Below are 26,881 nucleotides of genomic sequence, written 5' to 3'. Positions count from 1 at the left end.
CAGATAAATGAGTTCATGAATTCGCGCCAGTAGTGCTTCCCCGCCATGCTTTAGTGCCTCAGCAGGGATTACATCTGCTCCTGAGGCCTTGTTGTTCTTCAGTTGTCGGATGGCATTTTCAACCTCGGGCCAGGCTGGGGTTGTGCTGAGATGGTGGCGAGTAGCATGCTGCGGGATGGAGTTGAGGACACTCACGTCAAAGACAGAGTCTTGGTTAAGGAGATCTTCGAAGTGCTCCTTCCAGTGGGCACTGACTGCCTCTCTGTCCTTGATGAGTACCTCTCCGTTCTTGGCCCGCAGCGGGGTAGGACCTTGTGTGCTTAGGCCATAGATGGTCTTGACTGCGCTAAATAATCCATGCATGTCATGGTTGTTGGCTAGCTGCTGGATCTCCTTAGCTTTCTCCACCCACCATCTGTTCTTTAGGTCGCAAGTTTTTTTGTTGAACCTCGGCCTTCAAGCGTCTGTAGAGCTGCTTTCTTGCTCTTGAGTTGTGTTTCTGTTTCCAGATCAGGAATGCCTTGCACTTGCGGCTTATTAGCTCCTGGATCTCCTGGTCGTTCTTGTCGAACCAGTCTTGGTGTTTCCTGGTTGAGTGACGGAGCGTCTCTTCACAGCTGCTGATTATGGAGACCTTGAGTGCAGACTAGGTGCTGTGGGCACTCTGTGTCTCTGCATCACTGGGAGTCGTCAGGTTGTTTGTGAGGCGCAGGCTGAATAGGGCCTTTTTAAGAACATAAGAAGTAGGATCAGGAGTATGCCATCTGGCCCCTCGGGCCTGCTCTGCCATTCAATAGGATCATGGCTGATCCGAACCTAGACTCACGTCCACTTCCCTGGCCACTCCCCGTAACCCCTAATCCCCTTATCAGCTAGGAAACTGTCTATCTCCGTTTTAAATTTATTTTAGCGGGGTCTTTGAGTGCTCCAGCGTTGATTCTCCTGCGGCATTGTTTCTGTTGCCGCCGCTGTTTTGGGGCTACATTGATGGAGATGACAGAGCGGATTAGGCGGTGGTCTGTCCAGCAGTCTTCAGCTCCTGTCATGGCGCGGGTAATGCGGACGTACTTGCGGTCCTTCAGTCGGATGATGACGTAGTCCAGCAGATGCCAGTGCTTGGAGCGAGGGTGCTGCCTTGAAGCCTTGCACTTGTTTCTCTGACAGAATAAGGTGTTGATTATGACACGGCCATGTTCTAAGCATTTCGACAGGAGGAGGGTACCGTTGGAGTGGGCTTTCCCTACCCCCTCTCTGCCGATCACACCTCCCCAGAGGTCTGTGTCCTTTCCAACTCTGGCGTTAAAGTTGCCAAGGAGGATCAGCTTGTCGCCCGTTGGGACTCGATTGTTCGAGGCTGGAGTAGAATTCCTCTTTGGTCTCGTCTGTGGCTTCCAGTGTTGGGGTGTATGCACTGATGTCTGTAGCGCACTGGTTCTGGGCTAGGGTGAGCTGAAGATTCATGAGGCGCTCATTTATACCACTAGGAGAGTCTGAGATGCCCAACTGGTTCATTTTTTATGGCGAAGCCTACTCCATGAAGGCGGCGTTCTTCTTCGGGTTTGCCTTTCCAGAAGAAGGTGTAACCACCACCTTGCTCCTTGAGCTGGCATTCCTCTGCCCATCGGGTCTCGCATAAGGCGGCGATGTTTATGTAGAAACATCTGAGCTCCCGGGCAACGATAGCATTACGGCGTTACCGTCTGTCACTGTTGGGGTTGTCCATGAGGGCCCTCACTTTCCAGGTCCCAAACTTCATTTTAAAGGGTGGAAGATGCCTGTGTGTGAATTCTTTTAAAGTGGGGTGGCCGTTGCACACCAGCTACCACACAGGCTTGACAGAGCAAGGTCTTGGTCCAATGGCAGGGGGATCCAAGACAATTGCAGACCAGTCTCTGCTACAACGGCCTAGCACACACATACAAACATAATGCTACTGTCCTCCTCCCTCCTTCCCGCAGGTCCTCTCTGCCTGGGTTTCGGTTCCACCACAGACCCAATTCACGTACGGACCGGGGTCAAGCAAGGCTCTGTCATCGCACCAACGCTCTTCTCGATCTTCCTTGCTGCAATGCTCCACCTCACCCTCAGTAAGCTCCCCGCTGGAGTGGAGCTAATTTACAGAACAAACGGGAAACTGTTCAACCTCCGTCGCCTCCAGTCCAGATCCAAGATCGTCCCATCCTCTGTCGTCTAATTACAGTATGCAGACAACGCTTGTGTCTGTGCTCACTCGGAGGTCGACCTCCAAACCATCGTCTACACCTTCGCCGAAGCATACAAGAGCATGTGCCTTACACCAAACATCCGTAAGACAAAGGTCCTCTACCAACCTGCCCCCGCTACACAGTACTGGCCCCCGATTATCAAAATCCATGACAAGGCCTTGGCCAACGTGGACCACTTTCCATACCTCGGGAGCCTACTGTCAACAAGGGCAGACGTTGATGATGAAGTCCAACACCACCTTCAGTGTGCCAGTGCAGCCTTCGGTCGCCTGAGGAAGAGAGGGGCCGATTTTCATTAAGCTGTCGGGAAAGAGGCGGGACTACAACTTTCGGGTTTTAGTCCCGCCTACATCGACGTCCGGCCAATCCACACGATTTCCCCTTGATTGACATTGTTGAGCCCGCCCAGTGGGCTCAGCAGGCCAATTAAGGGCCACCCAGCAAAAGGTGACGTCACAGACTGAAATTTCATCTGTCAAGACGTGTTGACAGATGAAATATCAGTGTTTCACAGCTGTTTGAAGCTGTCAAACACTGACAGTCTTACTTCTAACCTGAGTCCTTCTACGCAGACTCAGTTAGAAATCGCACCGGCATTGAAAGCTGAAGGCTGTCACTTTTGACAGCTCGCAGCCATTCTGCTTTCAGTGCCGGCTGAGTGATGGACTCCCGACGCCTAGAGGAAGAAAGGCTGTTAAGGTAAGTACAGGTAATTCAAACTTCTTTACACACTTTAGACACACCAAACACACTTACCTTTGCACTCATGCACCCATCACTCACCTGAACACTGACATCGCGACCCCTCCAAGTCCTTCAACCCGACGGCCCGCCTGCTCTAACCTGGCGTGGTTTGGAGCCGTCGGGAATCCCACACGACACCCCTCAAAATAGGGATTAGGCTAAAAACTGCCTGTTAACAGGCAGTTAATTGGCACTAATCCCTTCCCGCAGCGGGTCCCAGTGTGGGGCGGGTACCCGCCTCCTGTGAAACTTACTTGGAGGCGGGATGGTGTCGGGACCCCCGATTTCGGGATTTCCCCCCCCCCCCCCCCCACACACACCTGAAACCCCGCCTGACGGCTCCAGGAAAATTGACCCCAGAGTGTTTGAAGACCAGGACCTCAAACCCGGCACTAAGCTCATGGTCTACAGAGCAGCAGTGATACCCGCCCTGCTGTATGCCTGAGACATGGACCATGTACAGCAGGCACCTCAAAGCACTGGAGAGGCACCACCAACGCTGCCTCCGCAAGATCCTGCAAATCCATTGGTAGGATAGGTGCACCAACGTCCGTGTTCTCACTCAGGCCAACATCCCCAGCATCGAAGCTTTGACCATGCTCGATCAGCTCCGATGGACGGGTCACATTGTCCGCATGCCTGATACGAGACTCCCAAAACAAGCACTCTACTCGGAGCTCCGACACGGCAAGAGAGGCCCAGGTGGGCAGAGGTAATGCTTCAAGGACACCCTCAAAGCATCCTTGAAAAAGTGCAACATCCCCACTGACACCTGAGAATCCTTGGCCCAAAACCGCACAAAGTGGAGGAGAAGCATCCGGGAAGGCGCTGAACACCTCCAGTCTCTTCGTCGGGAGCAAGCGGAAGCTAAGCGCAAGCAGCGCACATGAACCCAAGCACCCCACCCACCTGCCCCTCCTGTGACAGAGACTGTAGGTCCCGCATTGGACTCATCAGTCACCTGAGAACCCATTTTTAATGTGGTAGCAAGTCATCCTCGGTTCTGAGGGACTGCCTAAGAAGAAGAGTCCTGTGTTGCAGCTTCCCCAGGTTGGCACCTCATTTTTAGGTACGCCTGGTGCTGCTCTTGCTATTTTCTTCTACAGTTCTCATTGAAACAGGGTTGGTCCCCTGACTTGATGATAATGGTAGAGTGAGGGATATTCCGGGCCATTAGGTTACAGATTGTGGTAGAATACAGTTCTGCTGCTGCTGATGGCCCACAGCGCCACATGGATGCCCAGTCTTGAGCTGCTAGATCTGTTCTGAATCTATCCCATTTAGTACGGTGGTAGTGCCACACAACACGATGGAGAGTGTCCTCAGTGTGATGGTGGGACTTTGTCTCCACAAGGACTGCGGTGGTCACTGCTACCAATACTATCACGGATAGATGCATCTACGACAGGTAGATTGGTGAGGCCGAGGTCAAGTAGTTTTTCCCCCCCGGTTGGTTCTCGCCACTTGCCGCAGGCCCAATCTGGCAGTTATGTCCTTCAGGACCTGGCTAGCTCGATCAGTAGTGGTGCTACCGAGTCCCTCTTGGTGATGGACATTGAAGTCCCCCACCCAGAGTACATTCTGTGCCCTTGCTACTCTCAGTGCTTCTTCCAAGTGGTGTTCAAAATGGAGAAGTACTTTTTCATCAGCTGAGGGTGGTACGTAGTAATCAGCAGGAGGTTTCCTTGCCCGTGCTTAACCTGAAGTCATGAGACTTCATGGGGTCCAGAGTCAATGTTGAGGACTTCCAGGGCCAGTCCTTACCGACTGTATACCACTGTGCTGCCACCTCTGGTGGGTCTGTCCTGCCTGTGGGACAGGACATACCCAAGGATGGTGATGGAGGAGTCTGGGACATTGGCTGAAAGGTATGACTATGTCAGGCTGTTGCTTGACTAGTCTGTGGGACAGCTCTCCCAATTTTGGCCCAAGTCCCCAGATGTTAGTGAGGAGGACTTTGTAGGGCCGATTGGGCTGGATGTACCATTGTCTTGTTCAAAGGCAGTGCCTAGGTCGATGCCGGGTGGTTATATTCTTATTATTGTTTTTCGTAATGGTTTTATTGCAGCTGAGTGGCTTGCTAGACCATTTAGAGGGCAGTTAAGAATCAACCACATTGCTGTGGGTCTGGAGTCAGGCCAGACCAGACAAGGACATTAGTGAAACCAGATGGGTGTTTACGACAATCCAATAGTTTCATGGTCACCATTACGGATACTAGCTTTTTATTCCAGATTTATTTAATTAACTAAATTTAAATTCCACAGCCGTGGTGGGATTTGAACTCTCGCCTCATATTAGGGCAGGTCACCAAAAGCTTTGTCTAAGAGGTAGGTTTTTAGGAACATCTTAAAGGAGGAGAGAGAGGTAGAATGCCGGAGAGGCTTAGGGAGGGAATTCCAGAGCCTAGGGCCCAGGCAGCTAAAGGCACGGCCGCCAATGGTGTTGCGATTAAAATCAGGGATGCGCAAGAGGCCAGAATTGGAGGGGGGCAGAGATCACGGGTCGTAGGGCTGGAGGAGATTACAGAGATAAGGAGGGGTGAGGCCATGGAGGGATTTGAAAACAAGGATGAGAATTTTTAAATTGAGGTGTTGCCGGACCAGGAGCCACTGTAGGTCAGCGAGCACAGGGGTGATGCATGAACGGGACTTGGTGCGAGTTAGGATACAGGCAGCAGAGTTTTGGTTCAAGTTTATGGAAGGTGGAAGCTTGGAGGTCAGCCAGGAGAGTGTTAGTATAATCCAGTCTAGAGGTAACAAATGAGGGTTTAATCAGCAGATGAGGCAGGGCCGGAGATGGGCAATGTTATAGAGGTGGAAGTAGGCAGTCTTGGTGATGAAGCGGATCTGTGGTCAGAAGCTCATCTCGGGGCGAAATAAGACGCCAAGGTTGCAAATAGTCTGCTTCAGCCTAAAAGACAGTTGCATGGGAGAGGGATGGAGTCAGTAGCGATGGAACGGTGTTTGGGGCGAGGACCAAAAACAATGGGCTCGATTTTAACTCGGGTGCGGGGAATTGTCGGGTTCCCTGAATTTGGTGTTTCCCACACGGATCTAAATGGGTGTGTGAGATTGATGCAATTTTAACTCAATTGGCCAATTGATTTCCAACCTGTGGGAACCCTTGGCAAATGAGTATTTCCAGTCAGAAAGTCGCATAATATGACGTCATTATTGCTGCTGCATTTAGGGTCTGCAACAAGCCTTGCTTCTTCTGCAGGCTGCCAAACTTTTGGCATTTGCTGATACACTGAGCTGGAAGCAGAATGGCAAGAGAAAGACCGAGGTCTGCACCCCGTTTTGACGATGTTGCCCTGCAGGCTTTAATGGAGGGAGCAAGAGCTCATAAGGAGGTGCTCTTCCCTTCATCAGGGAGGAAGATACCTCCCCAGCAGACAAAGGCTGCGTGGCAGAGGAGGTCAACTCCTTATCGGCTACCCGCAGAACCTGGATACAGTGCAGGAAGAGATTTCATGACCTTCAGCACACTGGAAAAGTGAGTATGAAGTCACTCTCGATCTGATCTCCATTGCCTCTCCTCAACAGCACTCAGCTTTAGCAATCTCTTCCTCCACATCCCACTTAACACACATCCATGCACCCTTACCCATTCCCTCTCTCTATGCTCATATTCACCTAACTATTCGATTATGCAGCCCTCACACTCCCTATCACTCTGATGATATGAAAACAACTGACAACACACAGGGAGGGCCCTTGGTCTTACCACCTCACTCCATCTTTGTCTCCTAAGCATCTATGCTATGGATTCTCTACATTCACTCCTTCATTCTCACTCAAACTCCACTTGTCTCCCTCATTGCAGGAAAAGAGAGCTCACAATAAAAGAGAACGAGCGAGGACAGGAGGAGGGCCACCATCAGTAAGTAGCCCACCTCACCTCCTGGGAAGAGGCAGTCCTGGAGATCGTAGGACTGGAGGATGAGGCGCAAGTGGGGGACGGACAGACGGGTGCATCACAGCAAGCTGGTGACAGAATAGTTTTCCATCTTTCTCTTTGACATTGCATGAGTCGCTGATAATGATTCTGAAGCTATAACAGATGGACCTATGATCATCTGCAATATGCAATGTGCATGTAACCTTGACCTCACATCTCTAACTCTTTCCTTTACTCCCCCGCAGGACCATCGAGAGCCCCCGTCCCCACTGTCCAGGAGGAAGAGCCTGAGCTTCCAGACTCAGAGGAATCTGCAACCTCTGAGGGCACAGCGTCAGCAGAATTCAGCGCACCCAGCACCAGCGCAGACACTCACACCTCGGTGGGACTTTCGGGACATAGAGTAGTGTTGTCACCTGGTGTATCACAGCTCACAAGTGAGCATCAGCAGATTGTGGAGACAGGGATAGCAGTGGAGAGTGCTAGTCGGAGGGCGCAGGACTCTGCCAGCTCGGCTCAGCTGCATGTTGACCCTCTGCCTCTGGGTCCATCCATAAGATCAGCAGGGCTGGAACTCCAGGAACAGATGCAGGAGTTTCTGGCAGGTTTTGTCTCCAGGGTCGATGTGAGTGTGGAGCAAATGGAGGAGTCCATAACGAACTTGAGCAGAGCCTTTGTGGAGTCATTGGCGCATGAACGCATCACCATGGAAAGGATGGCAACCTCGATGGAGGAGATAAGTCGCCAGGGTATGGGAAACATGGGGAGTGTTCATAATAGAATGACATCTCTTGAAGAGTGATGGGCATCTACCGAACAGAGAAACCAGACCTTCATGGAAGTCCTTCTGAGTAGGACTGCCAGTGCAGATACGGGTCCCCATGGCCCCCTGATGTGCAGCAAGGTGCTCTCAAGCCACTTCCAAGCACTGGCCCCTTCTGGCCTGTGCAGCTTCAGGTGGGTGAGCAGAAGCCTGGCGCTCCTGTTGCTGCTGCTGTTGTTCCTGGTTCTGCTGGTGCCGCGGCTGGTATTCGAGCTCATCTAATGCCCAGAAGGGAAGGAAATAAATGGCTCCCATGCTTCTGGTATATGCCTCCGTTGAGGAAGCGCTGAGTGAGGGTGGTGAGAGGGGTTTCCCAGGAGGTCACACTGGAGATGTGTGTGAGGCTCCAACCTTCCACAGGTGTGGTTAAGCCTGGTAAAAGTTGCCCCAGGCCTGAAACAACAAAGTCCTGCCACCTGCAAATGATGACTGATCAAATCTCCTCTTTAATGGTTGACCTGCAGCTGATAGTCAGCAAGCCAATAGTGCTCACGCCAGGTTTCACAGGCGTGATCCCCACCAGGCGTGTTTTACGTGGGAAAAGGGTTAAAAATGCAAGGGCCTGTTGAAATGGGATTATAAAGGCCAATTATTGCTGATTAAGGGCCTTAAAGACCAGTCTCGCCTGTTGGAGGCGGGACTGATTCGGGACCATCAGACACGCCTGGGTTAAAATGGCTCGGGGTCGGGAACCAGGCTGGGCGGGGGGTCCCAACCCCCAGTTTTTGCGATTTTTAACCCCCCACACGCCTCAAAGCCCGCCTCATGGCTGAGTTAAAATCAACCCCTTCGGCTTCGGTCTTCCCAATATTTAGTTGGAGGAAATATCTGCTCATCCAGGACTGGATGTCGGACAAGCAACGTGACAAATCAGAGACAGTGGCGGGGTCGAGAGAGATGGTGGTGAGGTAGAGCTGGGTGGCGTCAGCGTACACGTGGAACCTAATGTTATGTTTTTGGATGACACTCACTTGTTCTAAGAATGAAATCAAGAGCAAGGCAATGGTTGCATTTGCCCTAACATGCAGGACATTCTGTAGAAACATGCAAAATATCTGAAACCATGGCACAGCATGTTGGGGTTCTAATGCACTGCATAATAGAATGGCAGATCGTTGGTTTGATCTTAGAAGTACTTGTGCAATAAATTCCTAATTTTCAACATTTTATCTTTCCTGCCTCTTACAAAAGTACAGGATGTTCTTTCTATTTCTTCCTCCCCTCCTAACCCCCCCCCCCCCCCCCCCGTCTCTGCACCTGCTTAATATCTGTTACATCTCCAGCGTTTTCCAGTTCTGATGAAGGGTCCCAGACCTGAAACGTTCACTCTGTTTCTCTCTCCACGGATGCTGCCTGGCCTGCTGAGTATTTCCAGCATTTTCTGTTGTTATTCCTAATCTATCCATGTTGCTTCCCCAGAAATTGCGAGGAAAAAACAAAGTAATTCCAGATCAGTTCTCCAGCTGTTGATTGGAACAAGTTACCCACCTCTTCACTGGGAATGGTACCTGGCAAAGGGTCAAAAACAGGCAGGAGAAAACCAGCCTCAAAAAATAGAAATGAAAAAAAATCCCTGCATTATTTGAATGTACCAACATTGAAAATACATTAAGGGTTGTTTATTGACCACAAGACCTGTGTTACATGTAGTGCCTATGACTTTATGTTGAGGCGTTGGTCTTCACCTTACAGACAATGTATGGTCTATATTTTCACAGGTATTCATCACGAGTTTCTGCCTTTTACTCTGATCGGGGGTTTAACGGTATTGTCAGCAATTCTGGTCTTGTTTCTGCCTGAAACATTCAATACTCCTCTCCCAGAAACCATTGACCAGATGCAGAAAATCAAGGGGTAAGTGTGTCTAGTATTTATGATCCAGTCTTTTTGCTCTTACAACAACTTGATTAATATAATGCTTTTAATGTAGCAAATGTCCCAAGGTGCTTCACAGAGGAGAAAAAGAGCAAGCACCAGTCCTTTGTGGGAGAGTTACTAGAGGTTTGAAGATGTGTGTTTTAAATATAGGGAGAGAGGCGGAATTCCAAAGATTAGTGCTGTGGTAGCTGAAGGCTCTGCCACGGAAGATTGAGCGGGGTGTGTGGGAAATGGAGTGGAGGCCAGGTTCAGAGGACCAGAGTGTGGGGAAAGGACATTAGATTGGAGAAGGTTGCAGAGATGAGGTGAAATGAGGCTGTGAAACGATTTGTAGACGAGAAGGAGAATTTTAAATTCAATCCATTGGGGGACAAGGAACTCAGCAAGGATGGGAGGTTGTGGATGAGTGGGACTTGGTGTAGAACAGGATGTGGATGGCAGAGCTGTAGATGATTTGGAGTTTATGGAGGATGGGAGACTGGCAAGGGGGGCCTTGGAGAAGTTGTGTGTAGAGAAGACAAAATTATGAATAGGTAGAACATGGGTGGAAGCAGGCAGTTTTGCAGAGGTGGACATAAACATCCATTGAATTACATGGGGGGGGGAAATTGGGTTGCTTTGCGCCTCCCGTTAACACCCTAAGAGGGCGCTAATGGGGTGCAAAGCAATTAGCGCCCGGGCGCGGCACTGCCCACGCCTCCTGTGAAATTCAGCGGGAGGTTAGTGGCGGCGCTAACCAGTAGCGCCCCGCGGCGCTGCACCGCGGGCGATGACGTCATCGCCGTGCGCAGCGCCCCACTCACGCCCCGGCCGCGATCTTCGGGAGCGCCCCCTGATTTACCGGTGTACGCTATGTGCGACGGGGTCAGGGGCCTACCTGTGGCCGGGGAGGCGCAATTTAAAGACGAGGTGCGGGCGGCCATTTTTGTTGCTGGCCGCCTGCCAGTACCTGCCTGCGCTCCCGTCCCCGGCCTCCTGACCACCCCCCCCCCCCCCCGGCGGAGTGCCGGCTGCGCTCCAAGAGCCTGGCACTTTTCTTGAGTGCCGGGCTATTTTGCCGGCACTCCCGTTCTCCAGGGGCCCAGCTGGTCCCCGGGTCACGCTGCGCAAGGCCCCTTCCCTTTAAGAAGGGGAGGAAGGCCTGCAATACCGCGGCACGTAACACTGCGATATTGACTCTCAGCGCCCCAAGATGGATGCGGGGCGCTTCCAGTAGCGTCCCTCCTCCCTCTTGGTGTGCAACCACTCAATTTCTGGTGCGGGGGTGCCAATTTTTCCGGGGCACTGCAAAGCTCAATTTTTAGCCCATAGAGTCTACAGCACAGAAATGGACCATTTAGCCCAACTGGTCTATGCCGGCGTTCATGCTCCATACAAGCCTCCTCCCACCCCTCTTCATCTAACCCTATCAGCATATCTTTCTATTCCTTTCTCCCTCATGTGCTTATCTAGCTTTCTCTTGAATGCATCTTTGCTATTCACCTCAACTACTCCTTGTGCTCGCAAGTTCCACATTCTTACCACTCTCGTGGTAAAGAAGTTTCTCCTGAATTAGTAATGGCTAGGCTATAGTATTTGATTTAGTATCAGATTTCCAGCATCTGCAGTATTTTGCTATTGTATAGTATTTAAAACTTGGTTCTGAATCAAACAAAATGCCACAGTTGAGTGCAGTCTGGTTCAACCTGAGCAAGTAGCCAGGGAGGAATTAATTCAGTGACAAAAGTGCAACATTTTTGGTGGGAGATAGAAGCAATGGCTTCACTCTTCCCAATATTTAATTGGAGAAAATTCTGATTCATCCATGACTTAATATCAGACAGGCAGTCTGACAGCACAATGCAGAGGTCATGGGGTTACGAGAGATGGTTTAGAAGTAAAACTGGATGTTGTTGAGATTAGCCAATTTGTTGATATTAGCCTAACGCTGGTCTTTCAGATAATCGGGATTGACTGCAAACCAATATGGTGGGAATATTGTGTTTAATCCGAGTTTAAGATGGAATATAACACACTAGTTATACAGCAAAAACATATGACTTTGACAAGCAGCTGGTACCAGTCCTGATCGGACAGATGCCTGGCATGTGTGAACAGTTCTCCAGCTTACGGCCTTTCTCCCTCTCGTTTAGAACCTTTAAGAATGGGTTGAATCCACTCCCGGAAGAGTGTTAGACCAGCCTCACTCTTGTATGGCTCTCCCCTCCACCATCTTGCTTTTATTCCCTTTTTAGGGGTGGGCCTGATTTACAATATGGACAGGACCATTTAACCTGTAAGGGTTCTTCTTAAACCAAGGTGCCCAATGGTATGTCGAGTTCTTTGTCTTAACTTTCAGATGAAAGCCCTCCCCTAAGGGGTCTCATGCTCTTCCCTCCCATGTCTTTCCTGTTTATATATCCTGAAGGCTCCTCCATGGGAATTTGTCTGATCTCTCTTGTCCCTATCCTCCCAAGTTTGGAGTCCGACATGCCATTGTCGGCCTTCAGATGATCTTAGCTGCTTGTTATCAGTTATTTATGTTCACGCTGTTCATGTAGCTTTAGCTATGCAAAACTAACTATTTAATTCCATTATCAGACTATTGTACCATGGAATGAATCATTAAATTCCCAAAGATATCCTCTATTCTATTCTCGCACACTGGTTAACTTACACATTTTAAAGCAGTTTTGTTAAACAAAGTCAAAATCCTAACTTAGCATTATACTATGGTTATTAGCAGTAATGGAAGAAACATAGGTGTTGAGCCTTAGTTGGTCAAATTAAAGATAAATAAAACAAAGTTGAAATCCTAACTTAAAAACAGCATGATGCGCCATCAATTACTCAAAAGACTGAAGTTGAGCGAGTAACAATCAGGCTTTTATTAACTAAAGAATGAAGGTCTTGTCTCGAGTGGTCGACCCGTCCAGAATACTAAGGGACTGGGAGGTAGTCACTTATATACCTGGAATAGTGGGAGGAGTCAGCCGAGGCATGTCCAGACCTGTACCTAGTGGAATACACATACAGACACAGACAGGTATGACAGTGGTTTACCACACAGCAGCTAGCTAGCCTGGAAACAAGGTCATATATGACTTGTCACGGTGCAGAATGTTATAACATCCGCAGGGACCCAAAAACATAAGCAAATTCTAAGCATCTATCCAGCTATTCTGAAGAGACACTTTTGTCTCAAGTTCTGATACAATCATCTAAACACAGTATTATTCGCGTCACAATTTAATTCACATAACCCCATATATTTTGGATACCCTAATTTCTAACAATGTTATCAACTTACATCTGGAAGCTGACTCCATGTTATGGATGATACCTCTGAGGGAAGGTTGTAGATGAGGAAGAGTTGAGAGCTAAGGCTACAACATCCGGGAATTCAGGAGGTGGCTGTGTGGCAGCTGGGGGAAAAGCCATTGCTGAAGATGAATTGATTGTGTCGGGACAAGTAGGAGTGCAATCGCTGGAGAATGAACCGGAGGTGGGCCATGGAGGGAAAACAATGAAGAAGATGCTGCACTGAAGTTGATGAGGACAGCGAAGGAAAATGCCCCATTATCGCAGTCACATGGTGTTTTTGGTGCTATGGGCAGCGCAGAAACGTACTGAAAGGAATCCTAGGGAATTGTGGGAAAGGTAACTTCTATTACTTTTTTAAAAATTTGTTTATGGGATGTGGGCGTCACTGGCAAGGCCAGCATTTGTTGCCCATCCCTAATTGCCCTTGAGAAGGTGGTGGTGAGCTGCCTTCTTGAACTGCTGCAGTCCATGTGGTGAAGGTACTCCCACAGTGCTGTTAGATAGGGAGTTCCAAGATTTTGACCAAGCGACGATGAAGGATCGAAGATATACTTCTAAGTCAGAATGGTGTGTGACTTGGAGGGGAACCTGGAGGTGGTGGTGTTCCCATGAGCCTGCTGCCCTTGTCCTTCTAGGTGGTAGAGGTCGCGGCTTTGGGAAGTGCTGCCGAAGAAGACTTGGTGAGTTGCTGCAGTGCATCTTGTAGATGGTACACACTGCAGCCACGGTACGCCGGTGTTGGAGGGAGTGAATGTTTAAGGTAGTGGATAAACATATAGAAACATAGAAGATAGGAGCAGGAGTAGGCCATTCGGCCCCTCGAGCCTGCTCCGCCATTCAGTAAGATCATGGCTGATCATCCAAATTCAGTACCCTGTTCCTGCCTTCTCTCCATATCCCTTGATCCCTTTAGCCTTAAGAAATATATCCAACTCCTTCTTGAATATATTTAATGAATTGGCCTCTACTACCTTCTTTGGCAGAGAATTCCACAGGTTCACCACTCTCTGGGTGAAGAAATTCCTCCTCATCTCTGTCCTAAATGGCTTACCCCTTATCCTTAGACTGTGACCTCGGTTCTGGACTCCCCGACCATCGGCAACATCCTTCCAGCATCTAGTCTGTCTAGTCCTGTTAGAATTTTATAAGTTTCGATGAGATCCCCTCTCATTCTTCTAAACTCCAGCGAGTACAAGCCCAATCGACCCAATCTCTCCTCATACGTTATTCCTGCCATCCCAGGTATCAGCCTGGTGAATCTTTGCTGCACTCCTTCCATGGCAAGAACATCCTTCCTCAGATAAGGCGACCAAAACTGCACACAATACTCAAGATGTGGTCTCACCAAGGCCCTGTACAACTACAGCAAGACATACTTGTTCCTGTACTCAAACCCTCTTGCTATGAAGGCCAATGTACCATTTGCCTTCTAAACCGCCTGCTGCACCTGCATGCTTACTTTCAGTGACTGGTGCACAAGGACGCCCAGGTCTCGTTGCACTTCCCCTTCTCCCAATCTATTGCCATTCAGATAATCTGCCTTCCTGTTTTTGACACCAAAGTGGATAACCTCGCATTTATCCACGTTCTATTGCATCTACCATGCTTCTGCCCAATCACCCAACCTGTCCAAATCATACTGGAATTTCTCGGCATCCTCCTCACAGCACACATGCCCACCCAGCTTTGTGTCGTCTGCAAACTTGGAGATATTACATCTAGTTCCCTCGTCCAGATCATTAATATATATTGTGAATAGCTGGGGTCCAAGGACCGATCCCTGCGGTACCCCACTAGTCACTGCCTGCCACTCGGAAAAAGAGCTGTTTATTCCAACTCTTTGCTTTCTGTCTGCCAACCAGTTCTCTATCCAAGTCAATACCTTGCCCCCAATCCCATGTGCTTTAATTTTACACGCTAATCTCTTATGCGGGACCTTATCGAAAGCCTTTTGAAAATCCAAATACACCACATCCACTGGTTCTCCCTTATCTATTTTACCAGTTACATCCCCCAAAAATTCCAGTAGATTAGTCAAGCACGATTTACCTTTTGTAAATCCATGTTGACTTTGTCCAATCCGGTCACTTTTTTCCAAGTGCTCTGCTATTACATCCTTTATAATGGACTCTAGCATTTTCCCCACTACCGATGTCAGGTTTACTGGTCTGTAATTACCCGTTTGCTCTCTACCACCCTTTTTGAACAGTGGGGTAACATTAGCTACCCACCAATCCATGGGTACTGTTCCAGAGTCGGGGTGCAAATCAAGCGGGCTGCTTTGTCCTGTATGGTGTCGAGCTTCTTGAGTGTTGTTGGAGCTGCACTCATCCAGGCAAGTGGAGAGTATTCCATCAAACTCCTTACTTGTGCCTTGTAGTTGGTAGAAAGGCTTTGGGGAGTTGGAAGGTTTGTGCTAGGTATGACTCCAGCCAGTGGAGAGTTTTCCCCCCGATTCCCATTGACTTCAGTTTTACTAGGGCTCCTTGATGCCACACTCTGTGAAATGCTGTCTTGATGTCAAGGGCAGTCACTCTCGCCTCACCTCTGGAATTCAGCTCTTTTGTCCATGCTTGCACCAAGGCTGTAATAACGTCGGGAACTGAGTGGTCTTGGCGGAACCCAAACTGGGCATCAGTGAGCAGGTTATTGGTGAGTAAGTGCTGCTTGATAGCACTGTCGATGACACCTTCCATCACTTTGCTGATGATTGAGAGTAGACTGATGGGGCGGTAATTGGCCGGGTTGGATTTGCCCTGCTTTTTGAGTACAGGACTTACCCAGGCAGTTTTCCACATTGTCGGATAGATGCCTGTGTTGTAGCTGTACTGGAACAGCTTGGCTAGAGGCGCGGCTTGTTCTGGAGCACAAGTCTTCAACATGATAGTCAGGATGTTGTCGGGGCCCACAGCATTTGCTTTATCTAGTGCGCTCAGCCGTTTCTTGATATCACATGGAGTGGATCGAATTGGCTGAAGATTGGCTTCTGTGATGGTGGGGACCTCAGGAGTAGGTCGATATGGATCATCCACTTGGCACTTCTGGCTGAAGATGGTTGCAAACGCTTCAGCCTTGTCTTTTGCACTCACATGCTGGGCTCCACCATCATTGAGGATGGGGATATTCATGGAGCCTCCTCCTCCTGTTAGTTGTTTAATGATCCACCACCATTCACGACTGGATGTGGCAGGACTGCAGACCTTTGATCTGGTCTGTTGATTGTGGGATCACTTAGCCCTGTCTATAGCATGCTGCTTCTGCTTTTTAGTATACGTGTAGTCCTGTGTTGCAGCTTCCCCAGGGTGGCACCTCATTTTTAGGTACGCCTGGTGCAGCTCCTGGCATGCTCTTCCACACTGCTTATTGGACCATGGTTGGTCCCCTGGCTTGTTGGTATTGGTAGAGTGAGGGATATGCCAGGCCATGAGGTTACAGATTGTGGTGGAATACAATTCTGCTGCTGCTGGCCCACAGTGCCACATGGATGCCCAGTTTTGAGCTGCTAGATCTGTTCTGAATCTATCCCATTTAGCACGGTGGTAGTGCCACACGACGGAGGTTGTCCTCAGTTTGAAGACGGGACTTTGTCTCCACAATGACTGTGCGGTGGTCACTGCTACCAATACTGTCATGGACAGATGCTTCTGCGACGGGTCAATTGGTGAGTACGAGGTCAAGTAGGTTTTTCCCTCGTGTTGGTTCTCTAACCACCTGTCGCAGGGCCAGACTGGCAGTTATGTCCTTCAGGACTCGGCCAGCTCGGTCAATAGCGGTGCTACCAAGCCATTCTTGGTGATGGACATTGAAGTCCCCCACCCAGAGTGCATTCTGTGCCCTTGCTACTCTCAGTGCGTCTTCCAAATGGTGTTCAACATGGAGGAATACTAATTCATCAGCTGAGGCAGGCCGGTAGATGGTAATCAGCAGGAGGTTTCCTTGCTCATGCTTGACCTGAAGCCAGGAGACTTCATGGGGTCCGGAGTCAACGTTGAGGACTCCCAGGGCCCCTCCTTCCCGACTGTATACCACTGTGCTGCCACCCCTGGTGAGTCTGTCCTGCTGGTGAGACAGGAGATACCCAGGGATGGTGATGGAGGAGTTTGGGACATTGGCTGAAAGGTATGATTCTGTGAGTATGACTATGTCAGGCTATTGCTTGACTAGTCTGTGGGACAGCTCTCCCAATTTTGGCACAAGTCCCCAGATGTTGGTGAGGAGGACTTTGCAGGGTTGACTGGGCTGGGTGTGCCATTGCCGTGCCTTTGGTCGGTGTTGAGGTCGATTCCGAGTGGTCCATCCGGTTTCATTCTTATTATGTTTCATAGCGGTTAGTTACAACTGAGTGACTTGCTAGGCCATTTAGAGGGCAGTTAAGAGTCAACCACATTGCTGTGGGTCTGGTGTCACATATAGGCCAGACCAGGTAAGGATGACAGATTTCCTTCCCTAAAGGACATTAGTGAACTAGATGGGTTTTTACAACATCCTGTGAGAGAACAACACATTCAAGGAGTTTGGACAAGGGGAATAGGTCATTAATTGAGCAGAATTTGAGAGGGACAGAGAGGTCAAGGTTCACTTTTTTTGTGATGATATTTTTGAAAGAAGAAGTGTGTGAACAGAGCGAGTTATTACAATGTCGATTACCATTGATGCCAGGAAAGGTAGTGGTCAGGTGCAGGGTGAGGAGAGGACCAAGAGGGAAGGAGCTGGGTCTCTTAGAAAAGTTGAGCCTCTATGAGACCCACTTAATTGTAACTCCTATTAGCATATAATTTTAGTAAATGCTGTCACTAGTTTCAGAACTAAGTGACCAAGACGGTGAGTGTGGTTGGGATATTTAGCTGTTGGGGCTCACTCGAATTCCACACCTGCACTTTCCAGCAGAGATCCCTGAAGAACGCTGGCTTTGCACGCACCCCCAACCACCCCCACCCCACCCTCCACCTTCCAGGGGCCACTAGGGTGCCAATTCTGGTTGGACATATTCCTGGAAGTTCCATCACCTGACCTGCCTGCCTCCAAATGGCCCATCCAGTGAAACTACTTTATTTCCCATCTCCAATGTTTTTATTAATTAATAAAGGAAAGTGTTCAAAGAAAATTACAATTTTTTAATGCCTCTCATATTTTTCTCCCATGTTGCTCACAGCGGTGGCCAGGAGTTTAATGTTCAGTTCCTGGATGGTAACTCTAGGGACCACCAAAGCTAATGGCAGCACCTCCACCAGTGTTTCCGATCATCTAACACAGCACAGATCTGGCAGTAAACTTCTGATCTCCTGATCTGTAGATCTCAAATTCCAGCAGATTTACTTGCGAAACAATGGGCATTATAACAGAAACTAGGTGCTATCTGTAATTCCTGCAACATTGCTTTCAAGACATATTAACAGTCCTAACAAGGAAAATAAGCCTAACACCAACTTGATATGACTTAATGTCTTAACTCTAACGCATTTCCCACTCCACCTGCCCATTTAGTGTTGAATATTTGATAGATAGTTTGTGCTTGTGCCCCCTGCCTACTGAGCTGAGATTGATTTTCCTATCAACCTGAGCTGATGGAAAGGTGCCGATCCCTCGGGTGCAAAGTTTGCATTACCATCTTCGCTGACATCCCAGCATGTTTTGCTGTTAGCAATCTGTAGCACAGTAATGCATTGGTACATTAACACATTCCATTAACATATCACCTGACACTCAACCTTTTTGAATTACTGAAATGAAACCAATCTGGTATGAAATAAGTGACTCTATCTACCCATTGAAACGTGATGGGAAAATTTCAGTTAACATTCATTCATTATGACAGTGCTGTTTTTTATTTGATTGCAGGTTCAAAATCTCCCAGAAATCACAACCATTTTTATAAAGATGTAACAACAACTGGAGAAAACAATATGGTGGTCAGTAAAAAGGAGGAAATTTAACCCAGCCCTGGCCACAGATCTGCACCAATTGAGAAATGGACAATCAATCGTTTCCTTCCAGTTTCTGTCACAGACTAACAATATCTCCTATTGAAATATACTTAGCAACGTAACTGAGATACTCAGGGATCACTGTCAAATACTCAGATCAACAGAGCACTGTACCATTTTATGTTTCCTGCACTCTCTCACTTTCATTTGGAACCAACAATGCATTCTTGTACAACATAAAACTTTGTGTCACAGTTTGGGCTAAAAGTATATTACGGGGTCGATTTTGACTTTGGCCAACAGACCAATGGAGTGCGCTGGCCGGTTGGTCAGCCATACCCGCAGCAAAGAAGCGGCCACAATTTTGAGGCGCTGGCCTTATTAACATCCAGCCGCTGCACTGTGGGACGCCAAAGGGCATCCCTATACAGCTCGCTGGGTTGAAGCCTCCCAATATGGGGCAAGGTAAGTGCGGGACGTGGGCTCACCATCGCCGAGGGTAGGGTTCCCAGGGCGGTAGTGGCTCAGATTATTTTTTGAGACCTGGAGGAGCACAAAAATACTGGGAAACTTACCTTGGCTGGACCTCATAGGCTCCCATCACCCGTGGAACTGGTCAGTGAATGCACGGCATATGCTCCGACCAGTTCCAACCCAAAATGGCAATCGTGGTCCTAGGACTCCCGATTTGTATATTAAAAGGAGTCTACCACCGAAAACAGGCGGGGATTTGGGCGTCCAGCGGTCAGCCCCTTTCAAAATGTCACCGGCCTTTTCATTGATGCTACTGGGGCGGTAAGGCTGTCAACCCTATTTTGAGGCCATCATTACCCTGTTAGCACCAGGCAATAGAAGTGAAAATTGACCCTATATGGATCATATCCTCCCTCTGGTTTCTCTCCCAGGAGAGCAATTTTGCCAAAGACCATGTACCAAACAGAAGCAACTAACCAGTGCATTCCTTTCAGCTGATGCTGTTAGCTATTGCTGTCAACTGTTACTCCTGCTCCATTCCTCCAGCTTGAGTCCAAACTCCCACTGCTGATATAAAATGGGAAATAGTTCATCAGATTAGATACAGGGAGAAGAAATTTAAAATCAGTGGTGAAAGCCAAGACTGAAATTGAGAGAGATAGTTATCCTTTAAATAGCACTATATTGGAAAAATGGAGTAATAGATGATAAAAATATTCTGATTGAAATGATGAAGAATAGGAAATACTGTATTTGTAGATAATGACATGAAGCTGAGAATTTTGGTGGGGAAGAAGCATTATAATTTTGTCCATTAGTTTGTGTGGAAGTTTAGGGATTATTTTACACATGGTGTAAATGATATACTAGTATTTACGGTGCCTTTTTTTGAACATAAATCATACTCTAGAATGAGATTTGGACATATGTTTGCAGCTATTGTTTGATTGTGAATGTAGTCACTGATGATGTTCAGTTATACTGCACTTACTTTATCGGTTTCCTGAAACGATTCTTTTGCTTGTTCATCTCCAGATTATAATTTATTCTCCTTGTTAGGAATCGTGATCTACAATTATGGATTGATGAGTGTGAGTAATAAGGCTGTAATGGAAGGCTACGGCTGTTAATCTAAATTACGGGATTTATATTTGAGTGTTTTATGGAATTCATTGAAACCCTTGATTTTATTTGGTATCTAACTTCCTTTATTAACTTGGTCTCAATAAAATGCTAATGACAATTGAGATAATATTAATGGAAGACCTCATGGAATGATTAAGTTAATATTGTCACACAGTTCACAAGTTGGTCCTAAAGCAGGTCTAGAGGATGGAGCAGGATATTTGGGCTGAATAGCCTTTTTATGTTTAGAAGGAATAGAGAGCCGTATATCTAAGTTGGCTAATGACACTAAGTTAGGCGGCTCAGTAAGTAATGTAGATGGGAGCAGAAAGTTGCAGAGGGACATTGATAGATTAAGTAAGCGGGCAAAATGTGGCAGATGGAGCTCAGTGTGGATAAATATGAGGTCATCCATTTTGGACCCAAGAGAGATAGATCCGAGTATTTTCTAAATGGCGATAAGCTGGTGAGAACCGTAGAGGAACAAAGAGGTTTAGGGATCCAAGTACAGAAATCACTTTAAAAACTAGTGGACCAGTACAAAAATAATCAAAAAGGCTAATGGAATGTTAGCCTTTATCTAAAGGGGGCTGGAATACAAACAGGTGGAAGTTGTATAAAGCTGTGGTTAGATGCCATCTGGAGTACTGCGTTCCATTCTGGGCACCGCTGCTCGAAGTACATATTGCCCTTGGAGTGGGTGCAGTGCAGATTCACGATACCGGGACTAAGTCTTAAATTTTGACAACAGGTTGCATATAGACTAGGCTTGTATTCCCTCACATATAGAAGATGAAGGGGTGATCAAACTGAGGTGTTGAAAATGAATAAAGAATTTGATAGGGTAGATGAAGATAAACTATTTCTTCGGGTGGGGGAGTCCATAGCAAGGGAGCATAACCTTAAAATCAGAGCAAGGCCATTCAGGGGTGATGTCAGGAAGCACTGCTTCACACAAAAGGCCCCCCCCCCCCAAAAAAAAAAAACTGGAGGTTAGGTCAATTGACAATTTCAAAACTGAGCTTGATAGATTTTTGTTAGGCGAGTGTCTTAAAGCAGATGGAACCAAGGTGGATAAATGGAGTTAAGATACAGATCAGCTATGATCAATGTTCCCTTTAAGCTGCATGGCTGCACAGCGCTCTGGCGGTCCCGCGCAGCTGGCTCACTGGCTTTTAAATGGGAAAAAACACGCATGCTCGGTATTTTGAATGGGCCGCGCACCCCCCCCCCCCCCCCAAAATTAAAGGGAACATTGGCCATGATATAATTGAATGGTGCAATAGGCGCAAGGGGCTGAATGGCCTACTCCTGTTCCTAATATATTGAAGCAAAATTTTCAGGCTCATGTGACTATAATAGAGTTTGCTCCAAGTGATTTCCTCATGAGTGAATATACCAACTGTGTGAATAGAAATTTAAATCTTCTTCAATTGTGATAAATTTGGTTTAACAGTAAACCAAGTCTCTTCTGACTCAAATGAAATTAACCACTGCACAGAGGCATTTCTATCTTTATTCCATCTATGCTAAGGTTGTTGGTTAACTGTGTTCTCCCCACTCTGCAAATACTAAGCTTATTCATTTCCTTACAACCCTCTATTTGTTGATGCACATACATGCCTTTGGGAATCTTCCAATACGTTAATGTTGAATCCCACATAACAGCACAAACTTTTCTCTCTGTTCCCATAGTAATACACTGTGGTCCCAATGCAACAACGCCAGGACCGCTGCTCTTCAGACGCTGCGTGCACCCGCGCTGCAATGAGGTGGCCTCCTGCTGTAATTCTCCTGGCACATAACATACGACATACTGGGAGGCCATAAGAGTCAGAGGTGAAATAAAAGATGCAACAGCTCTTAAAGCTGTCCTGGGCTGACTTAATTCCTGCTGGCAGTGTCAGGGCATGCAAATGAGGCCTGGAGTTAAAATCTCTCTGGCCTCTCGCTCTGAGGGGCCGGATGGTTCACCACCAACTTTGACCCCCCACATCCCTGATTCATTCCCCAAGTTAAAATTGAGGCTAAAGACTAGAAAAGATTCACATGGTCGAGCAGCAATTAAATATAAAGGGAAAGAAATGTGTGATAAGATGATAAAAATAAGGAAGTATACGGATCTCGTTAGCTCAATGGAAAGGAGCTAGTTAGTGATGGATTCGACTTGTTGGCTGAGCTATTGATAAGATCTAGATTCCTTATTAGTTTCTTATATGGAGTTTTTAACTTTTGGTATAGAGACATTCTGATTACCACGTAGGATGGGTAAGAATAAGATATAAAAAGTAACTAATTGTAACAAGGGCTTGGGATTCAAAGGTTTAATCAAACTGAATACTGAGCTCAGAACTGTAATGTGTTTGAATCCCCAGTCATCAGGTGTGATTGTAAGTATTACATGATTAAATATACAGTGGTACTGTATATTTAATCTGTAAATGTAATGTTTCAAGAATCTTTGTGATAATGGGGAATAGATAGAACATCTAATTATAAATAAAAGCATTCTCTAAGTCTATAATTGACTATGAAGAGCATAGCCACTATGTGGCCGTCTGCAGTGAAGCCTCCCATGACAGAGTTCCTAAGCTCAGGCATAGCTGCCATCACAAATGCTTTGACTAGTGCTTTACAGACCTTGGGCACCAGCCTATTAGAATCTACTTTATCTGGTTTCACCATTTATGGGAAATCAGATTGAGCCAGCAGAGAGGGGTAGCTTAAATTGTTTCCTCAGTTGAAATTAGTTAATTTAGCACAAAACAAGAATCAATCTGTCTTGCACAGATTCAGCCTCATTCTTTGCTTTTATATTCAATGCCCCATAACAAAAATGAAGCATTTTTTCCCTAATATTTAGCATGTATTGGCTTTTTTAATTCTCATGGCACATAAGGAGTTCAAAACAGCTTCACTCGTACTCATCATGTCTCAGCTTAATTTGATACAACTGTTAAAGATTTTAGTCAGTTCATCTGTGCTTGGTGTCTGAGGGCAAGGCTGTCATTCAAGTCAAATACAAACATCCTGTCTGATTTGTTCAAGTATGTGTTTCATTGGCTGCTTTTCTCAAAATAACAAACGGCTATTTAAATCTGTTTGGCCCCGATCACCTTTTTGTAGGTATCTATCAACCATTGTCAGTCAAATCAGGGAATTTGCCTCAAACTTCGAATCAAATAGTCGGGCTATATAGCTTTGTAGATGGCAAGAAGAAAAAAGGAACCACTTTGACAAAAATCTCCACATCATGACAAAAATTAAGCACTTTTGTCTGTATTAGATTTCTATTTAATTGGATTCTTGCTAATGCCACACACAGGATTAAGGTCACTAACTACTAGCTGTTTCAGCCTCCCAAGAAACCTTTCACTGACTGTGGGTAAGGCCATTAAAGATTCCCCCAGAACCCATTTATATTTTTTGTTATTTGCACTTTATTTTGGGGAAACGCAGTAGCCAATTGCATAGCTATGCAAGACCTCAAGAAATAGTCAGCATTTCATCAATGTTTTATGATTGAAAGTAAAGGAAGCCCACAGTAGAAAATAGTGTTTGAAAACTGGAGGGGGGAACAGCAGATTTCAAACCTTTGACATGCCTGGAAGAAATGGCAATGGACATAGTGGGCCAGTACTCCATGCTCCACATTAGAGTGGGGTCAGGCAATCTGCCTCTGCTTCTGGCTACAAAACTCCTTCTCATCCTTCATCAACCACAACAACAAATTGCATTTATATAGCACCTTTAATGTAAAAATGTCCTGAAGGGCAAGGAGAATTCCCAGAGAAATATACATGCAATTCCCAGGGTGCTGGCGCTGAGCTCTGGCAAGCTAGCTTGAATCATAGAATTATAGAAATTTACGGCACAGAAGGAGGCCATTCAACCCATTGTGTCTGTGCCGGCTGAAAAGGAGCTATCCAGCCTAACTCCACTTTCCAGCTCTTGGTCCGTAGTCTTATAGGTTGCGGCACTTCAGGTACATACCTAAGTACTTTTTAAATGTGATGAGCGTTTCTGCCTCTACCACCCTTTCAGGCAGTGAGTTTCAGATGCCCACCACTCTCTGGGTGAAAAAAGTTCTCCTCAATTCCCCTCTAATCCTTCTACCAATTACTTTAAATCTATGCCCCCTGGTTATTGACCTCTGCTAGGGGAAATAAGTCATTCCAATCCACTCTATCTAGGCCCCTCATAATTTTATATACCTCAATCAAATCTCCCCTCAGCCTCCTCTGTTCCAAAGAAAACAACCCCAGCCTATCCAATCTTTCCTCATAGCTAAAATTCTCCAGTCCAGGCACCATCCTTGCAAATCTCCTCTGTACCCTCTCTAGTGCAATCACATCTTTCCTGTAATGTGGTGACCAGAACTGTACACAGTACTCTAGCTGTGGCCTAACTAGTGTTTTATACATTTCAAGCATAACCTTCCTGCTCTTGTATTCTATGCCTCGGCTCATAAAGAAAAGTACCTCGTATGCTTTCTTAACCACCTTCTCTACCTATCCTGTCCTTCAGGGATCTGTGGACATGCACTCCAAGGTCCCTCTGTTCCTCTACACTTTTCAGTGTCCTACCATTTATTGTACATTCCCTTGCCTTGTTGGCCCTCCCAAAATGCATTACCTCACACTTCTCTGGATTTAGTTCCATGTGCTATTTTTCTGCCCAGATGACCAGTCCATTGATATCTTCCTGCAGTCTATCACATGGCCAATTTTTGTATCATCTGCAAACTTCTTAATCATGCCCCCTTCATTGAAGTCTAAATCATTGATATATACCACAAAAAACAAGGGGATGCTAGGGGAGCAAAACAAAAACTTTAAGCAATAAAAGGCAACAAGTTAAAGATCCAATGTTGAGAAACTGTGAGAGTAGAAGTAGAGTGCAATGACAACGCCAAAAACAATCTTTCCTAAATTACTGCAAAAGGTCTGGAAGTATAGTTTTTAAGAGTATTTCCAGTGGCTGCGCACCTGCAGTAGTGTGCTCTGCTTCAGGTTTTAAAGGCACAAAGCACTCTCATGCCAGTGACGCAATGCATTGGAACTCCCAGGGCAGCAAGAACATGCCCCCAAATCTATAAATGTAAAGGTATTAATGAGGCTTGCACCACACTGCAGCTGAAGCCTCTCGCTCACCTAGTGCAGGAACATCACAAAACCTGGGTCAAATTCAAATCCGCAGTCCCTGATATTCTATCCACTCTGTGCCATGAGCACACAGGAGCAGGATTTTAGTCCCATTGTTGGAAGAGATAAAAGCATAGCATTCAGGAGCATTTTACAGCCATGTTTCAGTATCTGCCTGCTTTTACTACTGCGTGGATCTCACAGTCTAATGACGAGCCAGTACACACTGGCTACATAAGCAATCTAATAGAAGCAGTGATCTTTTGAGTTCCAGCAACAACAATCAGTATCACTTTACCGATTTATTATTGCACAGACAACAATGCCTCACATCCAGCTCTTGGCACTTCGCTATGATTATAAATTGTTCCTGATTGATACTGTTGCTCAAACTCTGTTGGAATGCCATTGTACCTTGTCACCAGGGCTGGGTTTCTGGACCCGTCTGTGGAAAAGTGACTGCTGAAAACCTGCAGAGGCATCTGCAAATTATTCGTAAAAGGAAAAACATGATTAAGACTGTTATCATTGGAGCTTCTACAACCAACTCATTCTGCTGTTAGTATCTTTTGCTCGACAACTTTGCTCATGTTCCAACACCCAGATCCATATATAATAATATGGGGATAACCATCACTTACCTTCAATTTTACCAAAATATCTTTGGCCTTCCATATCCTGCTTAATCTTCTAAAAGCAATTAGACCATAATTTAATAATGAATTAACTTACTTAGTAAAATTTAATCAACTTGGTCACTGAATTTCATTATTAATTAATTTACTGACCACATGTTAAATCAACTTTGTGGCAGCACTTAATAATTTATTTCATTACTAATGTTTTTTAAACTTACACATAAAATGTTACCAATTACTGTAATGAGTTCACACTAATTTTATGGTGATTTCTTAAAGTGATGTTTTAAAAATGTTACCTCAACAACAGCACTGAGACTTGGACTATATTTTCTGAATCTTTGAATGCATTTTTATGGCATCAGAATGAGTATCATTAAAAATGATAAGTTTCCATTTTGCAATTCTTATTATTGTGCCTAATGTACATAAATGGTTTGATGGCTTCAATCTTTAATTTTCATACATAAAGACGGACTTAAAGAAGAATATGATCTGAGTTTGGCACGTTCCTCAGGCCCCAATTATTAATCCTGATTTCTGTTTGTTGCACCGGTTTTTACGTTCTGGCTAATGTTCCCTTTAAACTGTGCAGCCGCGCAGCTGTCTGCAGCTCTTTTTTACCGGCTTTTAAATAGTAAAAATCACGTATGCGTCTGAATTTGAATGGGCTGCGCAGCCTGTTAAGGACCATGAGTCG

General features: G+C 46.5%; 1 protein-coding gene across 1 annotated transcript in view; it reads left to right on the top strand.

Annotated features, from left to right (window-relative positions):
• The window catches only part of LOC147114108 (organic cation/carnitine transporter 2-like), a 140,538-nt gene extending 113,961 nt beyond the window's left edge, over positions 1-26,577 (top strand). Inside the window, exons 11-12 of the mRNA XM_085995728.1 lie at positions 9,414-9,549; positions 18,715-26,577. Coding sequence (XP_085851854.1) covers positions 9,414-9,549; positions 18,715-18,751 — 173 coding nt within the window. The 3' untranslated portion in view covers positions 18,752-26,577. The remainder of the gene's footprint in view (positions 1-9,413; positions 9,550-18,714) is intronic.
• Positions 26,578-26,881: the final 304 nt, after the last annotated feature.

This window comes from Somniosus microcephalus, chromosome 8 (assembly GCF_052327205.1).
Source record: "Somniosus microcephalus isolate GS21.2 chromosome 8, FLI_Smic_1.0, whole genome shotgun sequence".
Taxonomy (NCBI): Eukaryota; Metazoa; Chordata; class Chondrichthyes; order Squaliformes; family Somniosidae; genus Somniosus; species Somniosus microcephalus.
The sequence above is the reverse complement of the archived record's forward strand: the minus strand, read 5'-3'. Positions and strand labels throughout refer to the sequence as shown.